The 13430-nt window shown below is 50.1% G+C and overlaps 2 protein-coding genes across 2 annotated transcripts in view; both read left to right on the top strand.

Annotated features, from left to right (window-relative positions):
• Positions 1-7078, top strand: part of Thada (THADA armadillo repeat containing) — a 313209-nt gene extending 306131 nt beyond the window's left edge. Inside the window, exons 37-38 of the mRNA XM_076833305.2 lie at positions 3120-3289; positions 4359-7078. Coding sequence (XP_076689420.2) covers positions 3120-3289; positions 4359-4685 — 497 coding nt within the window. The 3' untranslated portion in view covers positions 4686-7078. The remainder of the gene's footprint in view (positions 1-3119; positions 3290-4358) is intronic.
• Positions 7079-8933: 1855 nt separating this feature from the next.
• Positions 8934-13187, top strand: Zfp36l2 (ZFP36 ring finger protein like 2). Its single transcript, XM_076833380.2, has 2 exons — positions 8934-9267; positions 9791-13187. Exons 1-2 carry the CDS (start codon positions 9217-9219, stop codon positions 11207-11209), a joined length of 1470 nt encoding a protein of 489 aa, XP_076689495.1. The 5' UTR covers positions 8934-9216; the 3' UTR covers positions 11210-13187.
• The last annotated feature ends 243 nt before the right edge of the window (positions 13188-13430 follow it).

The following is a 13430-nucleotide window of genomic DNA, read 5'->3' as shown; positions in this document are numbered from 1 at the left end:
AGCCTGGCCTTCCTGGTGGCATTTCTGGTCACCATTATGTGTTCCTTCTGTACCCAGTGGGAATGTCGCCTGAGTTGCAGGCACTGATTTTTCTGGTGGGTGAAACTTTTTTTTTCCCTGAAGAGCTTTCAGTCTTTGCCTTAAGGGGTGGGGGGGCGCGGGGGAGGAAAGCGTGGGAGGGGTGAGTCAGAGGGTAGAATTTTCTGGAAGATCTTAAAATCAGCTGACCTACTGCTGGTTCCACAATACTGTAGACTTTTTTCAGAATACAGCCCCCAGCTGACGGCTGTTTTTTTTTTATTTTTTTAAAGAGAAAGAATTTTAATATTTATTTTTTAGTTTTCGGCGGACACAACATCTTTGTTTGTATGTGGTGCTGAGGATCGAACCCAGGCCGCACACATGCCAGGCGAGTGCGCTACTGCTTGAGCCACATCCCCAGCCCCTGTTTTTTTTTTTAACGACTAAAAGTGATCAAGGCAAATACACCTTCATCGTGTTTGGGTAGGGCAGCTCTCCCCTCGCCTTCCTGCAGGGTAGGTAGGGGTAGTTTGTGCCTTGAGGTGGATTCACACAGCACTACCGCCAACAATACATACTTGCACCTGCTCCCAACCTGCCCATATCAGCACTTCCTCCCTGGCTAAATAGGGATGGGGCAGTAGAAGCAAGTGAAGATCCAGGAGGAGGAAAGCATTCTTATTATCAAGAATAATACTAGTTACTATTTATTGAATGCCTTCTTTGTGCCAGTCTCCATGCCAGTGCTGAATCTAAATCAAGTGGGATAAAGGAAAGATTTCCTGCCAGGTGCCATGGCGCACGCTTGTAATCCAGCAGCCTGGGAGGCTGAGGCAGGAGGATCGTGAGTTCAAAGCCAGCTTTGGCCACTTAGTGAGGCCCTAAGCAACTCAGCAAGATCCTGCCTCTAAATAAAATATAAAAAAGGGGCTGGGGTTGTGGTTCAATGGTTAAGCGCCCCTGGGTTCAACTCCCAGTGCCAAAAAAAGAAAAAGAAAAGATTTTCTTGTATCCAGAGCCATAAGCAGGTATGTTTTGAGCATCTGCTCTGTATTGAACTCTAGTTTTAGTTCTTTAGAGGTCTGAAAGAGTTCCTCTCCATGCAGATTCTCAACCAGTTGAAAACTACACAGGCCATCAGCTAGAGATCAAAATGGAGATTAGATTGTAGGAAAAGGCTGACCAACACATGGCTCAAACCTATAGCCAAAATGCATTTTTGCCCCCTCTTCCCCACCCCCTCCTTTTCTTCTTGTTTTCCTATTTCCCAGTTTAAATCCTGTTTCCAAGGATTGCTGCAGAGCAAGAAATGTGGAGAACTAAAAGGCTCTGAGGACAGTGAGATCCATCCTTTTAGCTGCCTCCATGAATCTAGGCTCTGCTCTGTGACTTCTAAGTAGTCCTGAGCCTGCCTGATGGTCACCCACTCTGTTTATCTCACCATAAAAACCTGCATCTCTGGAATGTTGATGCGGATCCTCCAAGTCTGTGCTTTCCATGCTCCATGAAACTTGTTATCCTTTCTGATTTCTTTATAGCCATTTGGCGTTCTATGGCTGCACAAGTGGGTTACCCTGTCTGAACCCTGCTTTCTCATCTGTGAAGCAAAGATGTTAATACCCAGTTTATAGATGTTGGGGGCTGGTGATGTGGCTCAGTGGTAAACACTTGACTAGCATGCACAAGGCCCTAGCTTCAATATCCATACCTCCCTCCCTCTCTCTCTCTCTCTCTCTTTCTCTCTCTCTCTGTGTTTTCTCTCTCTCTCACACACACACACACACACACACACACACACACGTGCAATAGTGCACACCTGTAATCCCAGCTAATTGGGAGGCTGAGGCAGGAGGATTCCAAGTTTGAGGACAGCCTGGGCAAGACCTTGTTTCAGAAAGGGGTAGGGATGTAGCTAGCATTCACTGGTCAAGCATCCCTGGGTTCAATCTCCAGTACCAACAAAACAACATAGATGATGGAAGGATTGAAGATCAAGCACTTGATTAGGGCCTGACACATCATAGGCCCATGGTAGGGCCACCTCAGTAAGCCTGGTTCAATACCCTGGGGAAGCCTTCATCTATTCTCTACTCCAACTCTCAGCTTTCTCCCTGTGTGCTGAGCAGGTCTAGTTGGAGGCAAGATGGTCAGAGGCAGGACTGTGTGCTAAGATTGGAAGTGTGGATCTGGAAGAGCTTAGGTCTGGACTGAAAGGCAGGTATTGGTGTGGGAGGGATCTGCAGAGCCCACTGTCAAGTGGGGGACAGGAGAGGCAGAGTTGGAGGAAGTGTCAACATTCGGCCTCCTGCAACTCCATATTTAGGACTGTCTGAGGTCAAACTGTGAAGTAAGCGATGGTTTTCACAAGGGACCTCACTTCCTCCTTCTACACCCCATTCTACTCTTTCAGCACCCGCCCTCAGGAAACCAGGAAGTCAAGGGTCTGAAACACAAATTCACTCCAAGACAGCAGCAAACTATGAGCAAAATCAAACCCATCACCTGATTTTGAATGGCCCCTGAGCTATATATGGTTTTTACTTTCTTTTTTTTTTATAGTACAAGGAATTGACCCCAGAGGTACTCTACCATCACTGAGCTATATATAGCCCCCTTTTTATTTTTATTTTGAGACAGGGTCTTGTTAAGTTGCTTGTGCTGGCCTTGAACTTGCTATCTTCCTGCCTCAACTTCCAAATAGGTGGGATTATAGGCATGCATCACTGTACCTGACTGGTTTTTACATTTTTAAATGGTTGAAAAAGATCAAAAGAATAATATTTTGTCACACATGAAATTCATATTTCAATGTCTATAAACAAGTTTTATTGGAACACAGCCATCTGTTTACAGAAATGTCTAGTTTTGCAGGTGGAACTAATTCTGTCCACATGGGAATAGGGGCATGAGATGCCAGGGTACAGCTATGGCTCATTCTAGCAGTGTAGACAGTAGGACTCGGGGGGGATTCACATCTACCCACTCCCTTGCCCAGCTGATGGCAGGGATTTTGTCTGAGACCCTTCTCAGAGTCCTGAAAGATCCCCCATGGTGGCCCCAAACAGTTCATTCATTGCTCTCTCCTCCCATCTCTGCAGAATTTGCCTTCTGCCAGGTGGATGCCTCCATAGCTCTCACTTTGGCCTTGGCTGTCCTGTGTGACCTGCTTCAGCAGTGGGACCAGCTGGTTCCTGGACTTCCCATCCTGCTGGGATGGCTTTTAGGAGAGGGTGATGACCTTGTGAGCTGTGTGGAGAGCACACACCAGGTAATCCTGGGGACTGAGGGCACCGGGAGGTGGGCCTGAGTGTCCTAAACCCACTGGCGCTAAGAGGCTCAATGGGCCTAGTGAGCTGGCTGCTGAAGTGTGCTTCTGAATGCTGAATGCAGAGCAGGGACGGATCTGGAGATTGCCTGCTGGTGCTGCTGGGGACACTGGGAACACTCCCACACTCACTCTTGGCATTCCAGTGGCAAGCCTTCTGGAAAGCTGGTGAGGGAACTTTGAAAGAAGTTACTTGGATGCTGAGAGTATAATTATGAATCATGCTTATTAGTCAGCCTTGGAGTTAGTGTGGGGCTCCCCACAGTTAGATCTAGGGGTGAAGCATTTCCAGAGAATTAGGGGTCCTTCCAGGGAACTTGCTGCTTAAAGAAAATATTCACCTAGTGTGTGGGGGCGTGGTGCAGATTCAGGTGGGAAACTGAGGACCCAGCCACGCAGCGAAAGTATCCTGAGAACGGAGATTCACCAGACACCAGTGTCTGACTCTGCTGGCCAATTTGGCATCCACAGCAGGCCAAGAGTTCAAAAAGCAGCCTGTTTACGGGAAATGTGGAGACCGTGATAAAGTGTTTGTGATAAAATGACCTTGAAAATCTGCAGCATTTTAGAAATCAGGTCTCATACTCAGAGGCTGCTGTCTTGAGCTTGGTAATTCCTTGTCCTTTTGTCTGCAGCTAAGAGGTACCTTCCTCCCTCTTCTGATTTCTCCATGTTCCTTAAGGTCTAGGGTCTACTCCCTTGTGGAGGTCTCCTTTTCAGCATCAGGCCCCCAAAATATCTTGGCTTTGAACTACAAACACATCTTTATCAAAGGTCATGTTAAGTCTGGGGGGAAAATTCCTCTGTGGTGGAGAAGTACAAGGAGTGAAAATAGACAGTGACCTTCAAGGCTGCAAGTGGTGAGGGTGTGGGTGTTGACAGGTGGGAGTGGGCCCTCTGTTGGGTGGGAGAAGGGACATACCTCTTGCATCTGGCAGGGCACTGCTTGGTCTGACTGGGATTCATCAACGTTCCCCTTAAGGTTGACTTTGGATGTTTTCATTTGATACAGGAGGAAGAAGACTACCTGTTTGAAAAAGCAGAAGTCAACTTTTGGGCTGAGACCCTAACTTTTGTGAAATACCTCTGCAGACACCTCTTCCATCTTTGCAAGTCTAGGTGGCCTCCCTCTAGCTCTGAGAGGCTATGTCACCTGCAGAGGACAGTGTCAGAGCAGCGCCACCACCTCTCTCAGCTCTTCAGAGAACTTCCACCCACTGCTGAGTTTTTGAAGACAGTGGAGTTCACCAGACTGCGCATTCAGGAAGAAAGGACATTAGCTGGCCTGAGGCTGCTGGCCTTTCTGGAAGGAAAGGAAGGAGAAGCCCCCTTGTGCTGAGAGCCACAATCCTTCCTGCAGAAGCCAGTCGGCTAACTACTAAGAACAGAAGCAGCTTTTGGCTCTGGGTACATTGGTGCTCACCCAGCCACTCTGGAGGCAGAGGCAGGAGGATTGCAAGTTTGAAGCCAGCCTCAGCAATTTAGCAAGACCCTATCTCAAAATAAAAATAAAAGAATAACTTTTTTTTTTTTAAGGGCTGGGGTATGTAGCTCAGTGTAAAGTGCTTACCTAGCACGCATAAGGCCCTAGATTCAATCCCCAATATTCTTCTAAATCTGCAAGAAACGTGTCAAACATGAATTCAACTATTTTCCCTTCATGCCTGCCCCATTTCTGTGAGTCTGGGCTTGCAGAAACACGTCAAACAAATTCAACTGTTTTCCCTTCATACCTCCCCCATGGCTGTAAGTCTAGGTTTCTGTCATTTCCTACAGGGGAGATTTTTCTTCAGTTCACTCATTCAAGGCAGCCTAGTTTATTGCAGCTACTGTAGGAAGTGAGGCTACCACACTGAATATTTATTCTGTCCCCAGGTGCAGGCCACCTGCAGGCCTGAATTAGCCTTTTCTGTCCCCCAGGACTGCTAATGTCCAGCCATAGCTGCCCTCTATGTGAATTGACTACATAGAATTGAGTTCTAATATACACATAACTCCCTCCTCCTTTTTATTTTTTCTTTTTTTTGGGGGGAGAGTACTGTATGTAGGGATGGATTAGTTGGAAAATAGCCCATTTGGTCAGATTTCTAAATTTTATTCCATTTTAGCAAAACAAAAAGATGTTCCAAATGTTGGATCCTGAGAGAATTAAGAATCAACCTCCTGCAAATAATTTATTTTTATTATCTGTACGTGTAAGTCCTGAAGTGGTACACATTCCATCCTAATTATTAAAAGAGTCGTAGAGAGTCCCTTCTATCTCTCCCCAAAATATGTGCTAATGTTAGGGAACCTGATTTTGCCACCCTGTGAAAGCCTGTAGTTTGGTTGTTAGAAGGAACACAGGGAAAGGAGAGCCAAACCAAATGATTTTTCCATTTTTATGCTTAACACTGTTTACCATCATGTGCTTGGTGGCAGTAACAAGATTCTCATTTAAGATGCCAGCAGACACTATCCATTTCAATGATTTAATCTAGAAACCTTAAAGGTTTTCTGCCTTTCCAAGCCCAGCCCAGTCCTCTTCCTCAGATACCCAGCAGGTGGCACTCTTGCATACATTTTGCTGCTGGTCTTGTATCTTGATCGGCTTGCCATTTTTAATTTACACTTTCAGAGTGTTACCCACAGTTATCTTGAGATCACAGCCCCATCCACCTTAGTTTGAATCATAGTATATAAACTTTTAGGGCCTGTGAATTTTAAAAAAATACTTTTCAGGGAAGTCGTCACAGAATTTTATTGAAGGTCTAAAGGCACAGGTTAGAGAGGAAAGAGTTCAATATGGCCATTTCTTATGGCAGAAGAGCAGCGCTTTCAAGTGTAATTTGTTTCTCTGAGAGAAAACTATCCAACCCTAAAAAAAGCCCTGCTAGAAGCATGGAGAAAGGACTCTGCAGGAAGATGAGTAAAGAAGTCAATTCCATATCCAAAGTTCCATCCTGAAGAGAACAGGAAATTCCCTGGTTGGTTTTGCTGCCATTCAGCCCCAAATGTGGTTTTTGTGATCCTGAATTAATTACCTAGTTAGGCATCTATGTAGCCCACACCTGATGGAGAGTTGCCAACCTAATACTTCTTTTTTGTTCTAAGGCCGAGTTGGTTTGAAGTCAGGGATTGCTGGGGTAATTTGGTGATGACCATGGGAGAATAATTCTGAGAGGGACCCAACAAAGCCCAGGTTGTTGGCAGAGGACAGCACTCCTCCTTTCCTTATTTGAAATGAAATAAAAGCAGTTATGTAATAGTAAAAATATTTCCCACTAGCAGGTACTCCGTACCACAGCATGTATCAGAACATGTTTACATGTTATCTCTAGAATCCTACGAGGTCTACACAGTGGGTGTTCTCACCACTGTTGACTGGGAATTATCAGATTTTTGTCTTGGCTGGCTATGGCCAGTCTGGGAGGGCTGGAGGGACAGATGTTTCCCCTGGTTTTGTATCTGAAATCTTGTCATTAACCTGATATCAGTAGCTAGGGAATTAACTGGCTGCTCCACACGTTCCTGATCATTTCCCAGAGAAACCTTGAAGACTGCTCTCGGGCTCTCAAACTCTTATGCTTGTGGTCATTTCAACAAAGAATAAAGAAGCAGCTCACCCTTGTCTGGAGGCCAGTGCAGCATGGGTGCGAAGAGTGAAGAAGTCACCTCTGCCAATTGTCACTTCCTACTCTTGGTGCTGAGCTCTAGGGTCCAAGATTTGGGTGGCCCCTGGCTCTGTACTCATGTTTCTATAGACCTCCATCCATCTTGTGGTAGCCAAGGCCTGGCTTTTTCTATTGGCATGCTTTGTCCATCTGTTTTAATACATAAGATAGCTTGTACTTCTGAGTCTTTTATACACCTTTACAGATATCACATTTGCACTTTGACAAAGGTGAGGGATGAGTAAAGAAAGAATTTTATCTTTTTTATCTTTGTTTTACAAGTAAGGAAACCTAAGTACCAAAGAGATTATGTGATTCAATGGACCATTCAATGGATACTAGGGACAAGGCCTGAACTCCAACCCTACATTTCTGATTCTAAAGTCCTCCCAGTCCTGCCTGGACTCCAGCTCCTTGAGCAGTAGGGGATTACAGAGGTGGGACAAGCACATGGGACTCCTATTCCTTGAGTGACAGGCCTCCTTCCATCCCAGGATAACTAACCGGCAGAATGGACCCAGTACAAGCAGACTAGAAAGGTCAATTTAGGAAGGGGTTGTGGGTCAAGGTTCCTTCCCTGGCAGGTCCTGGACCGTTCAGCTTAGGCCTAAGTGGGTGAATCCATGGGCCAGTCTCCAGCTTTGGGGCAGCTGGTACTGAGAAGTGCCCTGGACCAGACTCCAGATCGTCAGAGAAGGGCTATTGGCGGCTTTAGCCTCGCTGGGCGCTAGGTGGGGGTGTCCGCTCCGTCTCAGGTCTGGATCGGGGCCGATTGGCAAAGCACATTTCCCAGAGCAAGCTCTTGGGCTGCGGTAGGCAACACTGGGTGCCCCCACCTGGGCCGCGGAGCTGCCGCTGTGGAATTCTGCAGACCGCACAGAGCTAAGGCGGAGCACTGTGACCCCCACGACCGGGGAGAGAGAGGACTTGGAAGGCGCGACCGGTCAAAGCTACGCTGGGCAGGAAGCCTTGGCCGGCAGCTGTACCCCAATCCCCGAGAGGGTTAGGAAACACCAAACCGACCCGCAGACTGAAAGGGTAGAGGAAGTCGCTTCCATGCCTGTACTGCTGTCCCGGCTTTCCTCCTGTCCTCTGAGTAGGCTCCCCCGCCCCGGACGCCCCGCGCCACTCCGCGCCTTTGGCCCAGGCTCAAGGTCTTGTGATGTGATTAGCAAAGCCAGCGCCTTGTCCTCAGACACTCAGCCCAGCCCAGCAGGCCCGGGCTCTCAAGCCCTGTTTACAGAGCTTGGGCGGGGAGAGGGGCGGAGAAACGGGCCCGGACTCCTCCGGGCTAGACTGCTGTGGCAGCCGCCCGCGTGGCCGCTACTGCCCCCACCCCCACAGAGTCTCCACGTGCAGCCAGGCCCGAGCTGCCACCTAAGGGACTCAAGCCCAAAGCCCCTGCCCCTTGTCCCGGGCACCCTTTGCCAACCCGCCAGGCCAGGCGGACGGTTGCAATATTCTTGCGTTTTGCAATTCCCGCGCCCAGTACAAAACCGAGGGTCGAGATAAAAGCTGCGCGAGTCAGCCTAACAGGATCGGGCGGGGAAAGACACGTCCAGAATTGCAGAACCCCGGCCACATTGAACGTGCTGGGGCTTTCCAACACTGAAACCCCAGAGGCGGAGAGAGAAGTATCTTCCCGCCGCCACCCAGCAGAACCCAAATGGGCCGAGCTCTGCACGCCGCCCCGGCGCCCGGGCAGCCTGCCCCGCCCCGAGGCCTCCCCGCCCCCTCCCTCGGAGGAAAAAAATTGGCGGCGACCAATGGGAGGCCAGGAAGGCGCTTGACGTCCGCCAGCCGGCGGGCGGCGTTGCCTGGAGACCCCGGCGGGGTCATCGTTCTGTCCCCTCCCCCGGCGCGCCCGCCCCGCCGCTGCTGCACGCCTGGGCTCTATATAGGGCGCGCGCTCGCGGGCCGCGGAGTTCCAGCAGTCCGCGAGCTGCCGTCGGCTCCGCGCGGGGGGGCGGGCCGGGCACCCCGGGGCGCCAAGGAGCGCTCTTTGCTTCTTTTCCTTTCCCCCCACTCCGCACTCCAGGGCACCCTCTGCCCAGTCCACGCTGCTTCCTTCTCCCTCTCTTCTCGGACCCCAACAAACTTTCGGTCCCTCCCCGCCCCTCGCCCGTTATTCGTCGTGGCTCGAGCTCGGCCGCGCCGCCCCGAGGGCTCCTCCCAACCACCCTGCCTGCAGCTCCGACCATTACAGGACCCAGAAACATGTCGACCACACTTCTGTCGGCCTTCTACGATATCGACTTCTTGTGCAAGGTACGCGGGGGAGCGGGGAGGGAGGAAGGCAGGCAGAAGAGCCTCAAGTTCCCAGACTTTGCTTTCCGACCTCCGCTTTTGGAGGACCTTTTCCACCTTGACTTTTCGGGTTGGGAAAAATCCTGGAGTTTGCAGTAGTGTGTGCTAGCGCCTTGTGGGCGGGGAGAAGGCGCAAGGAGGGCGGAAGGGAAGAAGGGAGCGGCTGTAGCTGTTTAGATTCTCCGGAGCCGGCCGCGGCCACGCTGCCCAGGGCTTCCCGGACTGTGTTTGCGCCGCCCACCCCACCCCAGCGGCCCATGGGCCGAGGATCACATGTCGAAACCCAGCGCAGCCCAGGTGGGCGTCCTCCACTCTTCGTTCCTCGCAGCGTGAACTTGGTTTCTTTTGCGCGTGTATGGGTGTAAGCAAGGTCGAAATCCGCAGGGTGGGGGGGAATGGAGGGAGGAATCCAGGCTGGGAGTTAATTAATCTGCAGCCCCAGGACTTCTTCCGATTTTCACCCCTTCCCCGCTCCCCCCGGCAGACGGAGAAATCCCTGGCCAACCTCAATCTGAACAACATGCTGGACAAGAAGGCCGTGGGGACGCCGGTGGCCGCTGCCCCCAGCTCGAGCTTCACGCCTGGCTTCCTCCGACGGCACTCAGCCAGCAACCTGCACGCGCTCGCCCACCCCGCGCCCAGCCCGGGCAGCTGCTCGCCCAAGTTCCCGGGCGCCGCTAACGGCAGCAGCTGCGGCAACACGGCAGCGGGCGGCCCGGCCTCCTACGGCCCCCTCAAGGAGCCGTCGGGGGGAGGTGGCGGCGCGGCGCTGCTCAACAAGGAGAACAAATTCCGGGACCGCTCGTTCAGTGAGAACGGCGAGCGCAGCCAGCACCTCCTGCACCTGCAGCAGCAGCAAAAGGGAGGCGGCGGTTCACAGATCAATTCCACGCGCTACAAGACGGAGCTGTGCCGACCCTTCGAGGAGAGCGGCACGTGCAAGTATGGGGAGAAGTGCCAGTTCGCGCACGGTTTCCACGAGCTGCGCAGCCTGACACGGCACCCCAAGTACAAAACGGAGCTATGCCGCACCTTCCACACCATCGGCTTCTGCCCCTACGGGCCGCGCTGCCACTTCATCCACAACGCGGATGAGCGGAGGCCTGCGCCTTCAGGGGGCGCCTCAGGGGACCTGCGCACCTTCGGTGCCCGCGAGGCGCTGCACCTGGGCTTCCCGCGGGAGCCGCGGCCCAAGCTGCACCACAGCCTCAGCTTCTCTGGCTTCCCATCCGGCCACCACCAGCCCCCTGGGGGCCTTGAGTCGCCCCTGCTGCTCGACAGCCCTACGTCGCGCACGCCTCCGCCGCCCTCCTGCTCTTCTGCCTCCTCCTGCTCTTCCTCCGCCTCCTCCTGCTCCTCTGCCTCTGCGGCCTCCACGCCCTCCGGCGCCCCGACGTGCTGCGCCTCGGCAGCGGCTGCAGCCGCAGCTGCGCTGCTCTATGGCACCGGGGGCGCCGAGGACCTGCTTGCGCCCGGAGCCCCGTGCGCCGCCTGCTCGGCTTCCTGTGCCAACAACGCCTTCGCCTTCGGCCCGGAGCTGAGCAGCCTCATCACGCCGCTGGCCATCCAGACCCACAACTTCGCCGCCGCGGCCGCCGCCTACTACCGGAGCCAGCAGCAGGGCCTGGCGCCCCCCGCGCAGCCCCCGGCGCCGCCCAGCGCGCCCCTCCCTGCCAGTGCGGCTGCGCCGCCCTCGCCGCCCTTCAGCTTCCAGCTGCCGCGCCGCCTGTCTGACTCGCCGGTGTTCGACGCGCCCCCTAGCCCCCCGGACTCGCTGTCGGACCGCGACAGCTACTTGAGCGGCTCCCTGAGCTCCGGCAGCCTCAGCGGCTCCGAGTCTCCCAGCCTCGACCCGGGCCGCCGGCTGCCCATCTTCAGCCGCCTCTCCATCTCCGACGACTGAGGCAAGAGGGCGCCAGTGAGGAGGGGAAAGACCGTTCTGGGGTGTTGGAGGCGCCCTCGCCATCTCTTTCCCCCGGTGGGGGCTCGGGGTGAGATGACAAAGCCACAGGAAGACTTGCAGGCCCCACCGAGCACTTGGACTCGAACTCTGTGCTGGGAGGGACCCCCTCCCTTTTCGGTTTTCCCTTGTTTATTATTATTATTTTTATTATTATTATTACAGAGTTTCATTCTTGTTGAGCAAAAAATGCCAACGAACTTTTTGTATTGATGAACAAAATATTCACAACAGGGCAGTTGTGATGCGAATAAGAACAAAAAAAAACCAAACACTTAAAACATTTTTAGGTCTCCAATGAATTTGGGACTCTAGGAAAAATCAGCCCAGCACCAGCAGCTATCAACCACCATTCCAGCTCTTCACTTGAAAAGCATTAGTTAGAGTCCAGATGTGGGAACTTCCTATCTTGAAAGAAGTTCTTAATTATCTCAGACCAGTGTAAACAAACCAGCCAGCCACCACCTTGCTAAACTATAAGCTTTTAGAATTCAATATTCTGCCAAGAATATGCCTTGATAGTAGCCCTCAGCCCTATAGGTTTTTCTGGGGGAGGGGTTTGTTTGTCTGCTTGCTTTTTGTTTTTAACAAAGTGATATATGTCTGGGGGAGGGGGACAAACCCTTGCATTCCAAAGTTTCATACTGGTTTCATTACCACCACTTAGTGGAAGTTTAGTTTAGGACCATTTTTGTCTGCTCTCTGGAAGCCTTGGGCAGAGCTTAGTTTGTAATTGTTGGGGAGTAACTGCTGAATTTTTAGCTGTTTTGAGTTGATTCGCACCACTGCACCACAACTCAATATGAAAAAAAAAAAACTATTTAACTTATTTATTATCTTGTGAAAAGTATACATTGAAAATTTTGTTCATACTGTATTTATCAAGTATGATGAAAAGCAATAGATATATATTCTTTTATTATGTTAAATTATGATTGCCATTATTAATCGGCAAAATGTGGAGTGTATGTTCTTTTCACAGTAATATATGCCTTTTGTAACTTCACTTGGTTATTTTATTGTAAATGAGTAAAAAAAATCTTAATTTAAGAGATTGTATGTAATATTTATTTCATTAATTTCTTTCCTTGTTTACGTAAATTTCGAAAGATTGCATGATTTCTTTACAGAAATCTATCTTGATGCTGTGGAAGTAGTTTGAGGAATATCTTATGAGTTTTCTTAGAATGTAAAATGGTTGTAGCCTATCCAACTTTAAAGGAAAAAAAAAAAAGAATGGCCACATACTTTGCAATCAGGCTTACATGTGGCATACTTTTCTAATTCCAACTTTATAAACTAGCAAAAAAAAATGTATTTGCTGATTCCACCAGTTCTACTGTGACATACTCTTGGGTATAAAGACATGTAGCAATAATGGGGGGGTAGTCTCACAGTGCCTTCAGAAGGGCCCAAACTTGCCTTAAATCTTCCTCAACCAAATAAGTATTTTGTTTATTAGTGCTTGAGAGAATTTGAATGTAGGATGGGTTCAACTGCACAAAAGGAGAAGATTTTTACCACTTTTTTATATAGCTATAAAGTGAAGAGGCCACCTCTTAGTGCTGAAATGGTATGTAGTACATGATATGCCTTGTTTAATTACAGAAAATTCCAAAACTTGTACTTTTTTTTTTTTTTTTTTTTAAATGTGTGTAGAAAGGCAGGAATGTCTCCCAAGCTTTCCTGGACATCGGATGAATGAGTAGTAGCTTAGTTTGTATGTAGGTACAGTTGGAGCACTATGTATGTACTCTCTGGACTACTTTGACAGAAGTAGGTTTTTGAATGTAACAAGATAAGTCAACTTGAGTTGTAATATATTTTGGGGAATCAGTTCACTACAAATTGTGACTGTAAACATTGTACTGTAAATGTTTTGTAGTTTTCCCCCAATAAAATCTTTGGGAAAAGAAAAAAATGTGTAAAGCAGCTTTCTTTTTTAAACAGAAGGGTCTAGCTTCATGGTCTTGTCAGGCAGTCTCCCAGGTGGAGAGGGTGGGGAGAGGATGTGGGCAGCTGGCAGGGCTCAAAGAGCCTACATTTACTTGTATGTGTATTTATTTTATAGCAAGTCCTTTCAGCTGAAAAAAAAAAAACGTTATTTGGACTGTCAAGGGCATTAGTTAGCTGTTCCCTAGTAATAAGATGCATCCCAGTGTTG

The sequence above is a fragment of the Callospermophilus lateralis genome, chromosome 14, assembly GCF_048772815.1.
Source record: "Callospermophilus lateralis isolate mCalLat2 chromosome 14, mCalLat2.hap1, whole genome shotgun sequence".
In the NCBI taxonomy this organism is placed as follows: Eukaryota; Metazoa; Chordata; class Mammalia; order Rodentia; family Sciuridae; genus Callospermophilus; species Callospermophilus lateralis.
This window is presented reverse-complemented; position numbering and strand designations above follow the sequence as displayed.

What these genes read in the sequence shown, in the direction of transcription:
- Zfp36l2 (XM_076833380.2), top strand. Translation starts at nt 9,217, where the DNA reads ATGTCGACCACACTTCTGTCGGCCTTCTACGATATCGACTTCTTGTGC. An exon ending in ATATCGACTTCTTGTGCAAG is followed by an intron (nt 9,268 to 9,790) that starts GTACGCGGGGGA and finishes TCCCCCCGGCAG; the next exon opens with ACGGAGAAATCCCTGGCCAA.